The sequence below is a fragment of the Panulirus ornatus genome, chromosome 32 (genome assembly GCF_036320965.1).
Source record: "Panulirus ornatus isolate Po-2019 chromosome 32, ASM3632096v1, whole genome shotgun sequence".
Classification (NCBI taxonomy): Eukaryota; Metazoa; Arthropoda; class Malacostraca; order Decapoda; family Palinuridae; genus Panulirus; species Panulirus ornatus.
The window spans coordinates 23,804,110-23,826,481 of NC_092255.1; the positions used below are offsets into that span (position 1 = coordinate 23,804,110).

Here is a 22,372-nt window from a genome sequence, read left to right on the forward strand (position 1 = left end):
TTAACTCTTCTCTCCTTTCTTTTCCATCTTATTCCTTTTACTTTCTCAGTGTAAGGCCTAGCCTCAATAGGGACTTCTGTCCATGACTGAAGCCTTAAAAACAAATATCTGTTTGCTTCCAGCAGCTGTAGCTTTCTTTCCATTCTACATTTATTCATAAAAAAAAAAAAAATGCACCCTTGGTGAGCTCTAGCCTTAATCCAGTTAATAAATCCTACCTTTGACATAAGCTTCACTGACCTTTCACTGTAATTACATGTTGCATAATTCTCCTAATCAACTCTACAGAAACCCTTCTTAAAATTAACAAATGATTCATGACCACTTTCACCCAGCATTCTTAAAATGTAATACACAAGATCACTTCCTGCCATAAACTCTCCTTGTTCATGACTCAAACAACACTTGTAATTTTCTAATATTGCATCACACAAACTACGTGCACATCTCATCTTCATATGGCATCAGACATGCCACTACATCCCATTTAGTTTGAGCATTTCTAATTGTCAGTGCATTCCACACTTATTATGTGAATCACCAAGTTGTCATGAGCAAATTGAAAATATGGCCAGTTTGATGTCTGCTTCTTTCCTTCAGATAACTGATTGGGCATCACTTCTTTTATTTTTCTTGACACCTAAAATGCAATTCCTTTATGAAACAAGCCTATTATTGCTTGAAAAATGGGTAAATGTTTTTTCATTAGGTATGACCCTACAATTGTAAACGTATCAGTGCCCTTGATTGGTGCCTTTTTACATAAAGAGTGAGAAGTCACCTTCTGAGATGCTTACTTATCATTAATAGAAGAGCGGAGTACAGCCTTGTCAAGGACTTTCTTGCTCTATAATTTTCATTTTCCTATTCCTCTGTAGAATGCAGCTTTGGAGCAGCTAAAGTCTCGTGAAACGGGTCCTGGAGCTCTCGAGCGATAAGTATGTTTGGTAGAGTAAATTCCTAGTCAATGCATGAAGTCTCTACATAAATGTTTCTGTCCAGTTCTTTGACACTTGTTTTCCAATGAAGCTGCTACGCATACTGCATAAAAACTTTGGTACATCACCTCTCCCCAACTTATGCATCTCTCTTGCTACCTGACTAATCCTAGTCATCTATGTTTCACTTCCTCATCTCTCCACTTGATATGCTTCTACATCCACTCATGTTACCTTAAGTGCAAACTCGAGGCATAAAGCAGTAATAAACCTGTAGTGTCTGATATCACCTACAAGTCTGAACAAGTAAAGTATGGTATAAGTGCCACTATATGATGAGATAGTAGATGTAATCAGTAGGAACATTAAGTAGGAGCCTTTGCAAACACTGCACTAGAGTTGCCCTCTGTCGGTGGCCTATTAAGTGAAGCACAAAAGGTTAAGAAGCAGCACTGAAGTTCACTAGTTACTACCATGGCCACCCCTCTGATAAACAGATAGATATGATGAGGGGTAGGAAATCATCAATAATGAATGAAGTAATGAAAAAACTCAAAATAGGGAGAGTTATTACAAGTATAAGAACAATCATCAACAATTTCAATAAGAAACCAGAGAAACATGAGTATGTCCATTACATTTAAAAAATGAAGCAGTTTCTATAAGCAGGGAACCTAATCCCACACATGAAGATTTATTAAGACTTATAAGAAAAATGAAACATGGACTAAATGGTAAGGTGGTAAGACTATGTAAAAGGAAGAGATAAGAGACGACTTTATCTGCACCAAGTTAATGAGAGATGTGAGGAGAAACCCTCAAAGAGCTGGAAGGATGGTATCGGAAAGTATATGTGGATGAAATAAGTACGTTACTGAGTTCCGCCCGCAAGAGGTTACACCACAAGTGAAAAGTCACCTTCAGCAAGGCTGTATCACTAAGACTAAAGCCTCATCAAAGAATTTTTCACCTCAAAGAAGTCTACCTATCCCTGCTACTGCAATTAATACAGCCTTGGGCAGCTCGAGCTTTTAGAAAGATAATCTCGGTAACACCAGGACTCTCAAAGAAAATGGTCCCGGGGTACTCATAGATAAAGAAATCAAAATAAGTATAATATATGAATGTTGTTGTTGTGCCATTCATGTTTCCATAAGGACCAGATGATATAAGATTATATCGATTATAAACATGGGGTGCATCAATTTGCGAGAAGACATAGACAAAATGCAGCAGGATCAAATGTTGGCTACACAAAATTTCCCCAGGACAAATGTAAAGATTATAAGTAAAGAACTAATCTGTGAATACTATACTAGTGGAAGTGACTTACAATGATCAATGTTAGTAAAGGTTCTTGGAACTGATATTCTGTGGCAGGGGTGTGTGATGTCCCCATGGTTGTTTAATTTGTTTATGGATGGGGTGGTTCAGGAGGTAAATGCAAGTTTTGGAGAGAGGGGCAAGTATGCAGCCTGTTGGGGAGGAGAGGGCCTGGGAAGAGTCAGTTGCTGTTTGCCGATGATACAGCTCTGGTGGCTGATTTGGGTGAGAAACTGAAGAGGTTGGTAAATGAGTTTGGAAAAGTGTGTGAAAAGAGAAAGTTGAGAGTAAATGTGAATAAGAGCAAGGTTATTAAGTTCAGTAGGGTTGAGGGGCAAGTTAATTGGGATGTAAGTTTGAATGGAGAAAAATTGGAGGAAGTGAAGTGCCTTACATATCTGGGAGTGGACTTAGCAGCGGATGGAACCATGGAACAGAAGTAAGTCACAGGGTGGGAGAGGGGGCAAAGGTTCTGGGAGCGATGAAGAATGTGTAGAGGGAGATAATGTTATCTCGGAGCAAAAATGAGTATGTTTGAAGGAATAGTAGTTCCAACAATGTCATATGGCTGAGGAGTATGGGCTATAGATAGGGTTGTGCGGAGGAGGGTGGATGCATTGGATATGAAATGTATGAGGACAATATGTGGTGTGAGGTGGTTTGATTGAGTAAGTAATGAAAGGGTAATTGAGATGTGTGGTGATAAAAAGTGTGGTTGAGAGAGCAGAAGAGGGTGTGTTGAAATGGTTTGGGCACATGGAGAGAATGAGAGGAAAAACTGAAAAAGATATATATGTCAAAGGTGGAAGGAAGAAGAAGTGAGAGACCAAACTGGAGGTGGAAGGATGGGGGTGAAAAAGATTTTGAGCGATCAGGGCCTGAACATACAGGAGGGTGAAAGGAGGGCAAGGAATAGAGTGAATTGGATCGATGTGGTATACCGGGGTTGACGTGCTGTCAGTGGATTGAATCAGGGCATGTGAAGCGTCTGGGGTGAACCATGGAAAGCTGTGTAGGTATGTATATTTGCGTGTGTGGACGTATGTATATACATGTGTATGGGGGTGGGTTGGGCCATTTCTTTCGTCTGTTTCCTTGCGTTACCTCGCAAACGCGGGAGACAGCAACAAAGCAAAAAAGAAAGAAAAAGAAAATATATATATATATATATATATATATATATATATATATATATATATATATATATATATATATATATATATATATGAACCTCGCTAACGTGGGAGATGGCAAATGGTATGAAAAAAAAAAAATATATATATATATATACATACATTAAATAACCTTAATGTATGTATATATATATATATATATATATATATATTTTCTTTTTTTTTTTTCATACCATTTGCCATCTCCCACGTTAGCGAGGTTCATATATATATATATATATATATATATATATTTTCTTTTGGTGAGGTGCCTGAGGATTGGCGGAATGCGTGCATAGTGCCATTGTATAAAGGCAAAGGGGATAAGAGTGAGCGCTCAAATTACAGAGGTATAAGTTTGTTGAGTATTCCTGGCAAATTATATGGGAGGGTATTGATTGAGAGGGTGAAGGCATGTACAGAGCATCAGATTGGGGAAGAGCAGTGTGGATTCAGAAGTGGTAGAGGATGTGTGGATCAGGTGTTTGCTTTGAAGAATGTATGTGAGAAATACTTAGAAAAGCAAATGGATTTGTATGTAGCATTTATGGATCTGGAGAAGGCATATGATAGAGTTGATAGAGATGCTCTGTGGAAGGTATTAAGAATATATGGTGTGGGAGGCAAGTTGTTAGAAGCAGTGAAAAGTTTTTATCGAGGATGTAAGGCATGTGTACGTGTAGGAAGAGAGGAAAGTGATTGGTTCTCAATAAATGTAGGTTTGCGGCAGGGGTGTGTGATGTCTCCATGGTTGTTTAATTTGTTTATGGATGGGGTTGTTAGGGAGGTGAATGCAAGAGTTTTGGAAAGAGGGACAAGTATGAAGTCTGTTGGGGATGAGAGAGCTTGGGAAGTGAGTCAGTTGTTGTTCGCTGATGATACAGCGCTGGTGGCTGATTCATGTGAGAAACTGCAGAAGCTGGTGACTGAGTTTGGTAAAGTGTGTGAAAGAAGAAAGTTAAGAGTAAATGTGAATAAGAGCAAGGTTATTAGGTACAGTAGGGTTGAGGGTCAATTCAATTGGGAGGTGAGTTTGAATGGAGAAAAACTGGGGGAAGTGAAGTGTTTTAGATATCTGGGAGTGGATCTGGCAGCGGATGGAACCATGGAAGCGGAAGTGGATCATAGGGTGGGGGAGGGGGCGAAAATTCTGGGAGCCTTGAAGAATGTGTGGAAGTCGAGAACATTATCTCGGAAAGCAAAAATGGGTATGTTTGAAGGAATAGTGGTTCCAACAATGTTGTATGGTTGCGAGGCGTGGACTATGGATAGAGTTGTGCGCAGGAGGATGGATGTGCTGGTAATGAGATGTTTGAGGACAATGTGTGGTGTGAGGTGGTTTGATCGAGTAAGTAACGTAAGGGTAAGAGAGATGTGTGGAAATAAAAAGAGCGTGGTTGAGAGAGCAGAAGAGGGTGTTTTGAAATGGTTTGGTCACATGGAGAGAATGAGTGAGGAAAGATTGACCAAGAGGATATATGTGTCGGAGGTGGAGGGAACGAGGAGAAGAGGGAGACCAAATTGGAGGTGGAAAGATGGAGTGAAAAAGATTTTGTGTGATCGGGGCCTGAACATGCAGGAGGGTGAAAGGAGGGCAAAGAATAGAGTGAATTGGATCGATGTGGTATACCGGGGTTGACGTGCTGTCAGTGGATTGAATCAAGGCATGTGTATGGGGGTGGGTTGGGCCATTTCTTTCGTCTGTTTCCTTGCGCTACCTCGCAAACGCGGGAGACAGCAAAAAAAAAAAAAAAAAAAAAAAAAAAAAAAAAATATATATATATATATATATATATCACTTAATACCCTCCAACAGCCGAGATTCTAACCCAGGACCTTTTGTGTGGTATTCGGGAATGCTAACCGCTGGGCTACGACCACCTCTAATAAGGAAATAACTATTTGATTACATGTAATTGAATACCTTTTGTCTCACATCAGTGAGGAATGGAGTCTACACCAGTATTCAATTACATGTAATCAAATAGTCGTTTCCCTATTAGGGGCGATCACAGCCTAGTGGTTAGAGTTCCCAAATACCATGCAAAAGGTCTTGGGTTTGAATCCCAGCTGTTGGAAGGTATTGTGTGTTCTATGAAAGTGTGCAATGATATGCACTATATTCCTCAAGAACACTTTGTAAATCAAAGTAAATAAGACTGAACTGAACAATATTCTTAGCAACAAACTTCTTTCTTTTCATTTGCATAGCTCAGTGTTATAGCAATACTTGCAAAGAATCAGGTAATAAAAAAGAACATGCTGGAAAGACTTAGGCTATATAAATAAGTAAATAACTGTACAACACTATCAAAATGTAAATTCATGAGTCACATATACTTTGAAATAATTAAAATTAATAAAGCTTCAAGTCTTTTATCAATAAAGTATTAACAATATACTGTAAATTATATAAGGCAAAGACTAAACAAGAAATTTTACTTACATAATGTCAACATATCATACAAGTTTACACTTTTACCACAAAAATAAACAAACGTATTATACAAATTTACACTTCTGCCACACAAATAAACAAACTGTACATCTTAAAATTCATCCTCCCTAATATTCCCTTTATTCAAACTTTATCTGAATGTTTTCCCAAAGGGTACATCTGTATTGCATAAGACAAAAGACCTGAAATACTGTTCACTTGATGTTGACATACCTTTAGTCTCTGATGTCACGGTAGCATGCAAATCTCTTACAATGTAATAAAACTAACTGCAAAGTGAGAGAAACACTTTTTTCACAAATCATTATTTAGGTAATACATTAGAAATGATTTAGAAACTATAGATTATAATGTTGACATGTGAATACCAAAGTGTAAGTTTGAGTCATACAAGGACATTAAACTAACCCTCCCCTCTTTTCATTGGGAATACTTTAAGTTTTTAAACAGCTTAGGTAATATATTGTGACTATGATACTAAAGAAATAAACATAAAACCTTCAAACACTGGAGCATCAAAAGTTTGCTTCATGGTCAAAACTTGTTGATGTGATGAAACTGGAATCATGGATAGTGAACAGAGTGATACGCTGCTCAAGTTTGCTGTTATTATAATAATAATAATACAGTAATAATGATGATAAGCCATCTATATCTCTGATACCCGTTCCCATCGGGAACTCTCATCAAGGGGGTGGCCACAGCAAAAGGGTCTCCACTTAACCGTCCTTAAATGCCTCCCTTGCATACAGCATTCCATGCATGCTTTCCCTATTTCTCTCCCTCCACTACTCTTCAACTCTATTTGTACTATCATACACCCATGTAAACTTCCAGTCTTGCATCCTTTCTACATGTCCAAACCACCTTAAAGTTTCATCCAATCTACAACTCCACAATTCATAACAATAATAATAATAATAATACTAATAATAATAATAACATAAGTCCATAAGTGGATGGGCCATTCTTCATCTGTTTCTTGGCCCTACATTGCTGACGCTGGACATGGTGATCAAGTATAATAAAATAAACAAAAATAAAACTAATAATATGACCAATAATAATAATTATCCCTGGGGACTGGGGAGAAAGAATACCTCCCACATTTCCTGTTTGTTGTAGAAGGCGACTAAAAGGGGAGGGAGCGGGTGACTCGAAATCCTCCCCTCCCGTTTTTTACTTTCCCAAAAAAAGGAACAGAGAAGGGGGCCTAGTGAGGATATTCCCTCTAAGGTTCAGCCCTCTGTTCTTAACACTACCTTGCTAATAGCAGGAAATGGCAAATATGGAAAAAAAATAATAACAAATGTACATATAATAACCATCTTAAAGTAAAGTTTCATCCAATCTACAACTCTACAATTCATAATAATAATAATAATGATAATAATAATAATAATAATAATAATAAGTCCATGAGTGGATGGGCCATTCTTCATCTGTTTCTTGGCCCTACATTGCTGACGCTGGAAACGGTGATCAAGTATAATAAAATAAACAAAAATAAAACTAATAATATGACCAATAATAATAATTATCCCTGGGGACTGGGGAGAAAGAATACTTCCCATGTTTCCTGTTTGTTGTAGAAGGCAACTAAAAGGGGAGGCAGCAGGTGACTCGAAATCCTCCCCTCCCGTTTTTTACTTTCCCAAAAAAGGAACAGAGAAGGGGGCCTAGTGAGGATATTCCCTCTAAGGTTCAGTCCTCTGTTCTTAACACTACCTTGCTAATGCAGGAAATGGCAAATATAGAAAAAAATAATAACAAATGTACATCCACAAATGCAGTCTGTTGTGGATGAGAGAGCTTGGGAAGTGAGTCAGTTGTTGTTCGCTGATGATACAGTGCTGGTGGCTAATTCATGTGAGAAACTGCAGAAGCTGGTGACTGGGTTTGGTAAAGTGTATGTAAGAAGAGAGTTGAGAGTAAATGTGAATAAGAGCAAGGTTATTAGGTACAGTAGGGTTGAGGGTCAAGTCAATTGGGAGGTAAGTTTGAATGGAGAAAAACTGGAGGAAGTGAAGTGTTTTAGATATCTGGGAGTGGATCTGGCAGTGGATGGAACCATGGAAGCGGAAGTGAATCATAGGGTGGGGGAGGAGGCGAAAGTCCTGGGAGCCTTGAAGAATGTGTGGAAGTCAAGAACATTATCTCGGAAAGCAAAAATGGGTATGTTTGAAGGAATAATGGTTCCAACAATGGTGTACGGTTGCGAGGCATGGGCTATGGATAGAGTTGTGCGCAGGAGGGTGGATGTGCTGGAAATGAGATGTTTGAGGACAATATGTGGTGTGAGTTGGTCTGATCGAGTAAGTAATGTAAGGGAGATGTGTGGTAATAAAAAGAGTGTGGTTGAGAGAGCAGAAGAGGGTGTTTTGAAATGGTTTGGTCACATGGAGAGAATGAGTGAGGAAAGATTGACCAAGAGGATATATGTGTCAGAGGTGGAGGGGGGGAACAAGAAGTGGAAGACCAAATTGGAGGTGGAAAGATGGAGTGAAAAAGATTTTGATGATTGGGGCCTGAACATGCAGGAGGGTGAAAGGCGTGCAAGGAATAGAGTGAATTGGAACCATGTGGTATACCGGGGTTGACGTGCTGTCAGTGGATTGAATCAAGGCATGTGTATGGGGGTGGGTTGGGCCATTTCTTTCGTCTGTTTCCTTGCGCTACCTCGCAAACGCGGGAGACAGCAAAAAAAAAAAAAAAAAAAAAAAAAAAAAAATATATATATATATATATATATATATCACTTAATACCCTCCAACAGCCGAGATTCTAACCCAGGACCTTTTGTGTGGTATTCGGAATGCTAACCGCTGGGCTACGACCACCTCTAATAAGGAAATAACTATTTGATTACATGTAATTGAATACCTTTTGTCTCACATCAGTGAGGAATGGAGTCTACACCAGTATTCAATTACATGTAATCAAATAGTCGTTTCCCTATTAGGGGCGATCACAGCCTAGTGGTTAGAGTTCCCAAATACCATGCAAAAGGTCTTGGGTTTGAATCCCAGCTGTTGGAAGGTATTGTGTGTTCTATGAAAGTGTGCAATGATATGCACTATATTCCTCAAGAACACTTTGTAAATCAAAGTAAATAAGACTGAACTGAACAATATTCTTAGCAACAAACTTCTTTCTTTTCATTTGCATAGCTCAGTGTTATAGCAATACTTGCAAAGAATCAGGTAATAAAAAAGAACATGCTGGAAAGACTTAGGCTATATAAATAAGTAAATAACTGTACAACACTATCAAAATGTAAATTCATGAGTCACATATACTTTGAAATAATTAAAATTAATAAAGCTTCAAGTCTTTTATCAATAAAGTATTAACAATATACTGTAAATTATATAAGGCAAAGACTAAACAAGAAATTTTACTTACATAATGTCAACATATCATACAAGTTTACACTTTTACCACAAAAATAAACAAACGTATTATACAAATTTACACTTCTGCCACACAAATAAACAAACTGTACATCTTAAAATTCATCCTCCCTAATATTCCCTTTATTCAAACTTTATCTGAATGTTTTCCCAAAGGGTACATCTGTATTGCATAAGACAAAAGACCTGAAATACTGTTCACTTGATGTTGACATACCTTTAGTCTCTGATGTCACGGTAGCATGCAAATCTCTTACAATGTAATAAAACTAACTGCAAAGTGAGAGAAACACTTTTTTCACAAATCATTATTTAGGTAATACATTAGAAATGATTTAGAAACTATAGATTATAATGTTAACATGTGAATACCAAAGTGTAAGTTTGAGTCATACAAGGACATTAAACTAACCCTCCCCTCTTTTCATTGGGAATACTTTAAGTTTTTAAACAGCTTAGGTAATATATTGTGACTATGATACTAAAGAAATAAACATAAAACCTTCAAACACTGGAGCATCAAAAGTTTGCTTCATGGTCAAAACTTGTTGATGTGATGAAACTGGAATCATGGATAGTGAACAGAGTGATACGCTGCTCAAGTTTGCTGTTATTATAATAATAATAATACAGTAATAATGATGATAAGCCATCTATATCTCTGATACCCGTTCCCATCGGGAACTCTCATCAAGGGGGTGGCCACAGCAAAAGGGTCTCCACTTAACCGTCCTTAAATGCCTCCCTTGCATACAGCATTCCATGCATGCTTTCCCTATTTCTCTCCCTCCACTACTCTTCAACTCTATTTGTACTATCATACACCCATGTAAACTTCCAGTCTTGCATCCTTTCTACATGTCCAAACCACCTTAAAGTTTCATCCAATCTACAACTCCACAATTCATAACAATAATAATAATAATAATACTAATAATAATAATAATAATAATAATAACATAAGTCCATAAGTGGATGGGCCATTCTTCATCTGTTTCTTGGCCCTACATTGCTGACGCTGGACATGGTGATCAAGTATAATAAAATAAACAAAAATAAAACTAATAATATGACCAATAATAATAATTATCCCTGGGGACTGGGGAGAAAGAATACCTCCCACATTCCCTGTTTGTTGTAGAAGGCGACTAAAAGGGGAGGGAGCGGGTGACTCGAAATCCTCCCCTCCCGTTTTTTACTTTCCCAAAAAAAGGAACAGAGAAGGGGGCCTAGTGAGGATATTCCCTCTAAGGTTCAGCCCTCTGTTCTTAACACTACCTTGCTAATAGCAGGAAATGGCAAATATGGAAAAAAAATAATAACAAATGTACATATAATAACCATCTTAAAGTAAAGTTTCATCCAATCTACAACTCTACAATTCATAATAATAATAATAATGATAATAATAATAATAATAATAATAATAAGTCCATGAGTGGATGGGCCATTCTTCATCTGTTTCTTGGCCCTACATTGCTGACGCTGGAAACGGTGATCAAGTATAATAAAATAAACAAAAATAAAACTAATAATATGACCAATAATAATAATTATCCCTGGGGACTGGGGAGAAAGAATACTTCCCATGTTTCCTGTTTGTTGTAGAAGGCAACTAAAAGGGGAGGCAGCAGGTGACTCGAAATCCTCCCCTCCCGTTTTTTACTTTCCCAAAAAAGGAACAGAGAAGGGGGCCTAGTGAGGATATTCCCTCTAAGGTTCAGTCCTCTGTTCTTAACACTACCTTGCTAATGCAGGAAATGGCAAATATAGAAAAAAATAATAACAAATGTACATCCACAAATGCAGTCTGTTGTGGATGAGAGAGCTTGGGAAGTGAGTCAGTTGTTGTTCGCTGATGATACAGTGCTGGTGGCTAATTCATGTGAGAAACTGCAGAAGCTGGTGACTGGGTTTGGTAAAGTGTATGTAAGAAGAGAGTTGAGAGTAAATGTGAATAAGAGCAAGGTTATTAGGTACAGTAGGGTTGAGGGTCAAGTCAATTGGGAGGTAAGTTTGAATGGAGAAAAACTGGAGGAAGTGAAGTGTTTTAGATATCTGGGAGTGGATCTGGCAGTGGATGGAACCATGGAAGCGGAAGTGAATCATAGGGTGGGGGAGGAGGCGAAAGTCCTGGGAGCCTTGAAGAATGTGTGGAAGTCAAGAACATTATCTCGGAAAGCAAAAATGGGTATGTTTGAAGGAATAATGGTTCCAACAATGGTGTACGGTTGCGAGGCATGGGCTATGGATAGAGTTGTGCGCAGGAGGGTGGATGTGCTGGAAATGAGATGTTTGAGGACAATATGTGGTGTGAGTTGGTCTGATCGAGTAAGTAATGTAAGGGAGATGTGTGGTAATAAAAAGAGTGTGGTTGAGAGAGCAGAAGAGGGTGTTTTGAAATGGTTTGGTCACATGGAGAGAATGAGTGAGGAAAGATTGACCAAGAGGATATATGTGTCAGAGGTGGAGGGGGGGAACAAGAAGTGGAAGACCAAATTGGAGGTGGAAAGATGGAGTGAAAAAGATTTTGATGATTGGGGCCTGAACATGCAGGAGGGTGAAAGGCGTGCAAGGAATAGAGTGAATTGGAACCATGTGGTATACCGGGGTCAATGTGCTGTCAATGGATTGAACCAGGGCATGTGAAGCGTCTGGGGTAAACCATGGAAAGTTCTGTGGGGCCTAGATGTGGAAACAGAGCTGTGGTTTAGGTGCATTATTACATGACAGCTAGAGACTGAGTGTGAACGAATAGGGCCTTAGTTGTCTTTTCCTAGCGCTACCTCGCACACATGAGGGGGGAGGGGGTCGTTATTCCTTGTGTGGCGAGGTGGCGATGGAAATGAATAAAGGCAGACAGTATGAATCATGTACTTGTGTATATATGTATATGTCTGTGTGTGTATACATTGAGATGTATAGGTATGTATATTTGCGTGTGTGGACGTGAATGTATACACATGTGTATGTGGGTGGGTTGGGCCATTCTTTCGTCTGTTTCCTTGCGCTACCTCGCTAACGCGGGAGACAGCGACAAAGCAAAATAAACAAATAAATAAATACATATAATTTCAAGTCTGTGAAGATCTGGATGATCAGAGCATGGATTACATGTAAGGGCATGTATAAAATGGCTTACACAATCAATCTTATGAAATTTCAAATACACTCCTGACTGGACTAGCAAAGTTAACCAGATCAATGAGGCAAAACCTAAATGCTTTTAATATAACTGCCCACACAATTCAAGTACTCCATTCAAACAAGAGAAATAAAAGTTAGACATTAAAATTTACCTGTTGGTATCCTTGAAAGGAAGAAGAATAGACATCTTTTAAAATTTTTCAGACATCTAGTTCCAATATAAGGAAAATCCCATACATGAAGACAGAATCCTCATTAAGCTATGATCTAATATACATAAGCAGGGGGGTGAAAGATATGCACAGGATAGTGAATTTGAATGATGTGGTATACAGGAGTCAATATGCTCTCAATGGACTGAACCAGGGTATGTGAAGCAGCTGCAGTAAACCATGGAAAGGTCTGTGGGACATGGTTGTGGAGAGGGAGTTGTGGTTTCATTGCATTACACATGACAGCCAGAGAATGGAAGAGAGCAGATGCGGCCTTTCTTCATCTGTTCCTAATGCTAACTTGCTAACACAGGAAACAGCAATCATGCATGAAAAGAAATATACCTATTCATCTACATATTTATTAATAATTACCCCAGGACCAGTTTATATGAGAGGCCTGGTGTTACCCAGGACCTTTCATAAATGCTCCTGCAACCTTGAGAATGCACTACTTCCAGTTAAAGGAAAATGTAGACTCCTTTGGAGTGAGAAATTGTTTGATGAGACTTAAACTTCCAATGATGCAGTCTAACCAAAGGCGACTTTTCCCTCATATAACGTCAAGCAGGCAGAGTCCAATCCAGCAACACCTATATCTATATATATAACCTATTTATAATAATAATAATAACAATAATAATAATAATAATAATAATAATAATTATAGCGGGTGGCTGGAAATCCTCCCCTCTCGTTTTTCTTTTTCCAATTTTCCAAAAGAAGGAACAGAGAAAGGGACCAGGTGAGGATATTCCCTCAAAGACCCAGTCCTCAGTTCTTAACGTTACCTTGCTAATGCGGGAAATGGCAAATAGTATGAAAGAAAAGAAAATAATAACAATAATAATAATAATAATAATAATAATGAGGGGGGAGAGGGGTGTTATTCCATGTGTGGCGGGGTGGCGATGGGAATGAATAGAGGCAGACAGTGTGAATTATGTACATGTGTATGTGTCTGTGTCTGTGTATATGTGTGTGCATTGAGATGTATAGGTGTGTATATTTGCGTGTGTGGACGTGTATGTGTATGCATGTGTATGGGGGTGCGTTGGGCCATTTCTTTTGTCTGTTTCCTTGCGCTACCTCGCAAACGCGGGAGACAGCGACAAAGCAAAATAAATAAATAAAAAATAAATAATAATAATAGTAATAAGTAATAATAATCATAATAGACTTGTTTGGCAATAAAAATGCATCATTTGCTTTTCAGCTCAATCAAGAAACTTGCAAAGTGCAGCATATAAGAAAAACCTTGGAAACACCAGGAATAAATATGGTTTGTATACCCTATCATATATGGATTCTAAGCTGAACATGGATTTATGAATTGGGATATCCCTATCAAAGGGCATATCAGTTGATAGCACACCAGTATGTGAAAGCTAGAATATATGCAAAAATTTATAAATATCTTTACTGATTATATTATGCCCACAAAAGTTAAGGAACATGATCAAAATTCCTACTAAGGCTTTCTGTTGAACAACTATGTGGAAAGCTCTATAAAACCAAGCACAGTGGCTTGAACACTGGCTCAAATGATAATTTTGGATAACTATGAGGAAAGCTCTATAAAACCAAGCACAGTGGCTTGAACACTGGCTCAAATGATAATTTTGGAAGCAACTGACAAACACCCTACACAAAAATTCAGCATGCTGCAAACACATAACAGCATCTCATTATGACATGTTTTCTCTGCCCAAAGAGCAACAAACAACAACAGTCAAAGCCAAGTGAATTCAAGGGAAGCTGAGGTGGTTTGTCCTGACTAAAGTATACATGAGTCTCTTGCACTTAAAAGCCATTTCCTGAGCTTGAGAGTGATCCAACAATATAAGTTTATGGCAAAATGGTAGAATATTTAACATAAAGGGTTCAAATATTACTCAACCTCTGTTTAACTGAAAAAGTTTCTCACATATATGCTCACATATATGGAAAGTTTCAACTTCGAGTCAAGAATGACATATTTATTAAAAAAAAATATTTAATGTTTTAAAACAAAGAAGCTTTAAGATCGATGGCAAAATTTCTCTAGAACTATCACAAAACACTGCAAACTCAGAAATGCTAACCATGGAGGTTGGTAAAAGTCATATAACTTGACTCATCTCCAGAGATAAAAATCAAGATATTTCCTAAGAACAGTCAGGGGTCAGGCAGACACGAAGAACTACAGTGGATCCACTTACCCTTCAAATAATAAGAAAGGGGCTACAATAAATTCAATGACTCAACCGCCACATGCATTTTACTATGTGAAGAAACTTTAGCGACTCTGAGACTTTATAATGAGGATTACTGTACTTCTTGCTCCTGCCATTATCAAATGTGAAGTTCTGGCTGTAGAACCAGTTTTGAAAGTGCTATCTAGTAAGCTCCATAACTTCTTGTCTAAGGAACAAAAGGTGACAAGGGAATACTGTGACTATTCATGACATCTAAAGAAAAGGAACTCAAACAACAATTAAACTGTAATCTACATATAAACAATTCTTGACCTTGGAGGGTACAGAGATAGAATATCCACTGTTGTCATGATTGTGAGCAAAACTTTGTTAGTCTAAATTATTATACTCTCTGATCTCAACATGCTTTATCTAAACATAGAAAAAGATTGGTTTGATCTAATCTAACAAGTCTCCATATAAGGCACGTACATCACTAATACATCTGCCCAAGGCAAGAGACATAAAACAGTATTTTCTGGGTTACCCTTTTGCAGTCCCGGTTAAACTCAAGATTCATTATTTAGTTTTTAAGAGTTAACAGGAACTTTAAAGAAGAATCTGGTCAGGAACTAGTTCTAATTGAGGAAGATATCACATCTTCATACATACATCCTTTGATAACGATATATCTACATCATATATTTACTGCAAACAGCCATCATACTTCACAAGTGTAATATTAATTCTGGTATGCTTCTAGCCTTAACTAGGAAGCCAATGTCAAAATCATACTTTTAAAAACCATTCTTTAAATCATGGATATATTCACGTTGCATATTTACTTCAGGGGAATAACTATACTTCACTAGTGTAACAAATGTAATAAAGCCTTTTAAATTTGTTTAAAATAAAAAAATAGATATTATGCAAAGCAGAGATTGAAATATCAAATAACTCTCATTATGTTTCAAAAAACAATACAAAATCAATAAATATCTGTAGTGTGTTCATGTAAATCCCCAAATCAAAGATATTTACAATGAACCTAGCAGATTTTAGCAAGGAGTCTAAAAGGATAAGTGACTACAAGTGCAAAGGATGTAGGTAAGTACTACCCATGGCACCACTAACTGAAGCTTGAGTGCCAAAAGGACAACAGATGAAAAGGGAAAAATATGTATGAATTCCAAATGACTTTAGGGTAAAGAAAAGGAATTTTCTACTTAACAGAGTGATCCTATAAATGACGTACACAAAGGAACCTGGTATTATTATATTACAGCAAAAGCTCTACCAAACATTCCAATATTCCTTAACCATTGGAAGACTGGATGATGTACCTCACAAACCCCTGTAAAAAGACCTTACATGCCATAAGCAAATTTGACAACTAAGGAAATATTTACAACAGCAACAAACTTTCACACTGAAATATCCAAAAACAAGATAGTATTTGCATTCAAAATCCAAATCACACAAAATTCTAGCCTCCTGTGGAAATAGGGTCAAGTTATCAACCCTAAATCAACCTTATCAGTCTCTCTCCTGCACTCTACAATTTCTCTCTTATGCACACCTCACGTGGATATATCAATTGGATCGCCTGACGATAAACTGTAGAAAACAATCCTATATCATATCTTGATGTCAACCACCTTAAAATTCATTGCATGCAAAATATCTGAAAATTATAACCAGAACTTTACATACTTACTTTGATCCTGATAAATCTTAACATAAACATTTCTCTGGCATACCACCTACTGCTGTAGTTTCAACTATACATTCTCAGGCCAGGAGAGGGTGAAAGCCACTGCTCTTACATGTCCAGTGCTCATAATAAGCTATGGTTAGGGTAAGTTTCCTGTAATATGAAGAATAAAGAAAGCCTGGGGCTTCAACACGTGTGACCAGCTCACTCAAATATCTTAGAGCAACCTCTTAATTCTTCCTCCTCAGTATATAAAGAACCTTAATTACTTGGTGTAAAAGATGGAAAGCAAGACACAGTTAAGTTCATTTGGCAGCTTTTTTGCTGATGCCCTAAATGTCTGTATTAGTATATGCATACCTTCTACAGACGATATGGAGGAGAGCAAAATGCTGCCTGCTTGGTAAAGAGGGCCTGTGTGAGGCTTCCATCTACAACTGGGATCTGGCAACAAGAAGGTAGTTTACTTATGATGTTTCTCAACTGCTAACTACCAATCCATCGTTGCTTGTGGAAATGGATAGTTCTGAACATATCCCAAGCTCATCATCAAGCCCAGCAAAAGAGAATCTAAACATCAAGTGGAGATAAGTCTTACTTAAGTTTACAAAAGGTGTGAAGCATAGGAGATCAAAACAAAGATCATTTACAAATTCCTTCAGGAGTAAAACCTATACTGTAGTGCCTAGTTCAACACTACTGTTTCCTTGTTTAACCTTTTCATAATCCTAACATAACAAAAAGTTAAGGGTCCATGAATTGTAGTCAAAAGCTCTTATTTCACCAGAGAATTCATATCTATGATTCCTCAAATAATATTCAAGCTAATTTCCTGTATATCAAAAAAATGAGGAATAAGAATTAGATATTTCTAATGCCTTCATTGCTTAAACCATTGTATAGTATAAGAACTAGTAAAGCAACAGTGTTAACACTCCCCACTATTTGTATTTCAAGCTCTGCATGCATTAAAAATTGACAATCTGCATTCAAATTTCTTTCACGTTATGGTCAAGGTTTCATCAAATATCGATTACATCTTAGATAAAACAGTTATACAAAGCTTTCATTTTAATGTTTCAAAAAAAAGGGCAATTTCTATCATGAAAAGTCAAAGTTCTTTCTGTTCTGCATGCTAAGGGTACTAAAGTTTTTCCCTAAGTTTACATATGGCAGAACAAATTAGATACATATATCATTAATAAAGCTCAGCCCGTTCTGGTTACTTCATTATCTATTTGTAAAATGAAAAAAAGAAAACTGACCATGACACTACTGATAAAATACACTCAATAAATCAGCCACATCTTATTCAGTTTTCCAGTCAAACCATAAGTTACATTTACTCTAAAAAGTAAGTAAAAATATGACGATACAGCTACTTTTAGTTTCAGTAAAGTTATTTTCACTTTTCATGTCTTGTGGGTACTGTAGAAGGCATTTAGTTCACGTAGCATAAACAAAGTACACATGTTGGTACAAGAACTTTCCTTGGCCTAGACATATCAAACTGAATACAGCTCATTAATGGAAAAACTACTGTACAACCTCCACTATTGTTCAATGGCTTTACTGCACCCCATTTTTCTTCAGGCTTTGATAATTCCTCAAATCCCCAACCCATACATGATATGTGATATAGTCTAAAAGAAATAACAGAAGTACATGCTTAAAAGCAACAAAATGATGAGTGACTATCAAATATTCACAAAGAGTTATAGAATGACAAGTGTGTGTGTGTCTCATAAGTCTCACTATTCTGAACTCCTTCACTTTCTGCCTTGGTTTGTAATCTATTTTCCTTGTGATTTTATTGGATTTTGGTGATGGCTGTTTTGTTTACTTTACACGTTTTTTCATCATATCTTCTTGTGAAGAACTTCTTTGATTTTATCAATTCTAGTAGAATTATGAACTTTCCTCCAAATCTGAGAAACACTTTGCAGATGTACAGCATACACTTCTAGCACTTTTTATTCAAGCCAGCTCTGTCCTTTATTATTTCTGCCGGCTATGAATATCAAGTTATTCACTTTACTGAAAGTTATATCATGAATATTAAAATCACTAAATTACAGATTCTGATTTAAACCTGCACATAAATTTTTCCTTTTTCTTAATGCCTTGTTAAATATTTTCAAAGTAGACTGTTATCCACACTTGAGGTATCTGCAAATTTGTTTTCAACACAAACTAGAAATAGATATTAACAACATTCTGATATCCACAAAATATTGAAAAAATAAAAAAATCCATAGCCAAAAATATATATTGTATGTAACTGTTAAAACTTCAAAATTCTTTGCTGCCAATGTTTCACATGATCATTATACCCATATAAAGGAAAATAAAGGCATATCCTGTTCATAAACACAGTGTTAACATTGCCTGATATTTGACAATATTACTCATTATATGTAGGTGATGGTGTTAACAGACTCTGCCTACTTGTGGTTACACCATGAGAGAAAAGTCACCTGCAAGGTTGTATCACTGTCAATGGACAAAAACGAGTTCTGATACAATCTTGTCAAGGAGCTTCTTACTTCAAAGGAATCCATCACTTCCCTGCTACTGACTGCTGAAGGAGCCCTATGCAAGGGGTCCTGGGGTTATGTAATTAATCATGAATGTGATGTAATGTCTGTATTATACAATAATTGGAGATTGGGAATCTCTGTTATTCACAAACTCCTATTATCCAACAAAAGCTTCTGCCCCTCCTTTTTGATATATTACAGCCAAAAGATCAGCTGGTTGAACACCGTCAGCAGGCTTCCTCACCACAACGCTCTTAAATGTTGATGGATCAATACACCAACATCTGTAGATATTTTTGAGTTTACTGCATATCTAGTAAACCTTCTCATAGTTGATATCAATTATGCTGGAATGTGGATAATTTTGGAAGCAACACATCACAAAAATACATGAATATTTTCAAATTAAAATGCCAACTGCTGGACGTATAAAAATTGGGCAAAAAAAAGTCATTCCAGTAAATAATCCTCACTTTAGCATGTCCTTTGTTAATGCTATCTCCTTGAAGAACACCCTCATTCTGAAGGACATGCATGAAAACATATAATAAGAATAATAATACTGTAAATGAAAATTCAAGCCAAAACACTGTTCAATGACTAAGCACAGAAAATACAGCTCTGAACTCATTCCCACAAATAAATCTGTCTTAGGTTCATGTTGTGATGACAATGTTTACCTGCATGACCCTCAACATTTATTTTACTTTTCCCATCCATATATGATACGAACATTTACCATGGAATCACATAAATTTTAGTGCAAAAAAATCATTTACAGAAACACTAATCAGTGTAATACATGTGTCAATAATCTAATATTGCTAGAGGTGTTATATGTTCACTGTAAGTACGTTAATCACTTTGCGACAAAGCAAAAAAAAAAAAAAAAAAAAAAAATCTATTTCAAAACCTTTTATTAATTTAGTAACATTAATGTATCTCTAACCAATTGTGCATAGTAAAAGTCAATTACACTATGACCGGAATTCCACATCACTAAGAAGGCACTTCCCTAAATAAGCCTGGCTGAGTGAAAGGGAGAGAGGGGGTTCTGTGTTAATAACAAGAGACCACTCTCCTAAATCATATCAGTGGAGCCATGACAGAGAGCTGTGGCTCATCCCAAATCTCATCTGTTCAACATTAGGAATAAGGAGATCTAGTCACTTATTCTTAATGATCCCCAAAATAATAATTTCCTTGCCCAGGATAATGCCACCCCACTTTTTGTGTATCACATGAAAATTTTACTTATAGTCTTATGAACCACTGAACTTCAAAATTGCAACCACCTGCATTTTTAGGATTTAAATGGCATTTTGTTAGTGCTAACTCCACGTTCTATACTACTACAAAAGGACATTAAAAAATGTTCTTGTTTTTGCAGGGTATGCAAGAAACTAAAAACTCACAGAATAAAGGCTAATCTTTCTTAAAATAGATCTCTCCTTTGCACAAAATCATTCAAAATGAGGTAAATAAGGCAAAAGCTGAAAGTGCTCCTTCTATGAAAAAAAAAAGAATACTCAGGTACACACAACCATACATTTCAGAGTTGTACTTTGAAGTACTGCCTTTCTGATCTATTCCTCCAATAACAGTGTAACTTAAACCAATCCTGTAATGATGTTAAAACTAAGTATTGGTTCTTGGCCTATAGTATGCTACCAAACAAAAAATTAACTTTCATTTTTTATAATTTATTGCTCCCCCTCATGAAATAATTTAGGATTGATGGTGCTTTGGCACTGTGCTGAGTTCACGCATGATGACAAATTTGTAGAACATGAGATTTTTACCATAAAACTTACTATGGGTCAAAGATGCCTAACTATAGGTAGCTACATCTATACTCTTCTGACAGAACATAGAATTTGTGACAACCTATGCATAGGTCACCTTTGTCACATGGAATAATAACTGTAAGACTACATTTGCACATACACAACATATTGAAATATTCATGATGTGATGAATCTGAATATGTGATGTGATGTCTAACATAGACAAAAACACATTTAGAAGACCTAGAATAAATAGGTCTTGTGAAAATGTTAAATGTCAATGGCCAAAGGTTTCTCTGATATCAGTAAATATTTTGGTGAGACTATCTAGACCAAGCATTATACCTTCATCAGGACCACTGTATACTTTTGAGTCACCCATACCTTTGTGAGTGGCATGAGCGAAGTCTATAAGACGTATGTCGATTGAGGGTTTATAATTCCGATTTCTATGTCTGCCTTTTGCTTTATAAGGGAGCTCACCTTCGTTCCTACTAATCTGCTCTCTTGGGGCCTTCCCACCACCTGTAGTTGGAGCTTCACGCATATATGCAGGATGCTTAGCCCCTACATTTGGTGCACAGGATTCATTTGAAGGCCAATTATCCCGGGGAGGGTTTCCATCATCTGCTCGAGACTCTGGCCATATTTTGACTCTATTAGAATCAGTTGGTTTGCTTTCTCTTTCTCTCTCACACTCTCGTTCACGGTGATTTAGCTTTGCATTGTATGGGTCATAACCATCATAAATAATTAATAAAGATGAGGTAAAGAATCGAACAGAGTCTAATTTAGATATAATAGATCTTAACTCTTCTAACTTGCTAATTATTACGTCAGCTATATCAAGTCGAAGTCTGCGACCATTGTGAAGAAATTGCCATAAAGTCTGTTTAAACCCTTCTTCAGAAAGTTGCTGTCCAAAGTATTTATTCTTGCAATGATAGCACTTCTCTTCTCTGTTGTAAACCTGCAAATAAAGAGATGGCATTAATTCATTACACATGTGCACACCATCATCCCAAACGTGTTGACAGAGTCATACAATAAGAGAATAGTTAAGTAGACACACTGTCTGCTGGCAAAAATCAAAATAGCTTTCAAGGATATGGAGATATATTAAGCAAGCTGTTCATCTCATATATAAGGCCAAAACTAGAATGTACTTAAGGGTGGTGACTAAGACATTTGCAGCATGTCTAAAGCATCAGAGTGGGATGGAACAATGAGGCTTTAAGAATGGTAGAGTAGATAAGGAGTTTGCTTTTAGAACTATGTTTGAAAAATACAGAAAAGAAATGGATGGATTTGTGTGTGGCATTTATGGATCTGGATAAAGAGTCTGATATTGCTGATAAAGATGAATTGTGTAAAGTATTACATTTATCTGGTGTGGGAGGAAAACCACTAAAAGCAGTGAGGAGTTTTTATCAAGAGAGTAGGACATGTGAAAAGAGTGAACTGGAGCAATGTGGTATACTATACAGAGGG

General features: G+C 36.9%; 1 protein-coding gene across 1 annotated transcript in view; it reads right to left on the reverse strand.

The window, feature by feature from the left end:
- Positions 1-9,113: 9,113 nt before the first annotated feature.
- The window catches only part of Ip6k (Inositol hexakisphosphate kinase), a 42,719-nt gene continuing 29,460 nt past the window's right edge, over positions 9,114-22,372 (reverse strand). The window contains exon 7 of the mRNA XM_071681236.1: positions 9,114-21,851. Coding sequence (XP_071537337.1) covers positions 21,159-21,851 — 693 coding nt within the window. The 3' untranslated portion in view covers positions 9,114-21,158. The remainder of the gene's footprint in view (positions 21,852-22,372) is intronic.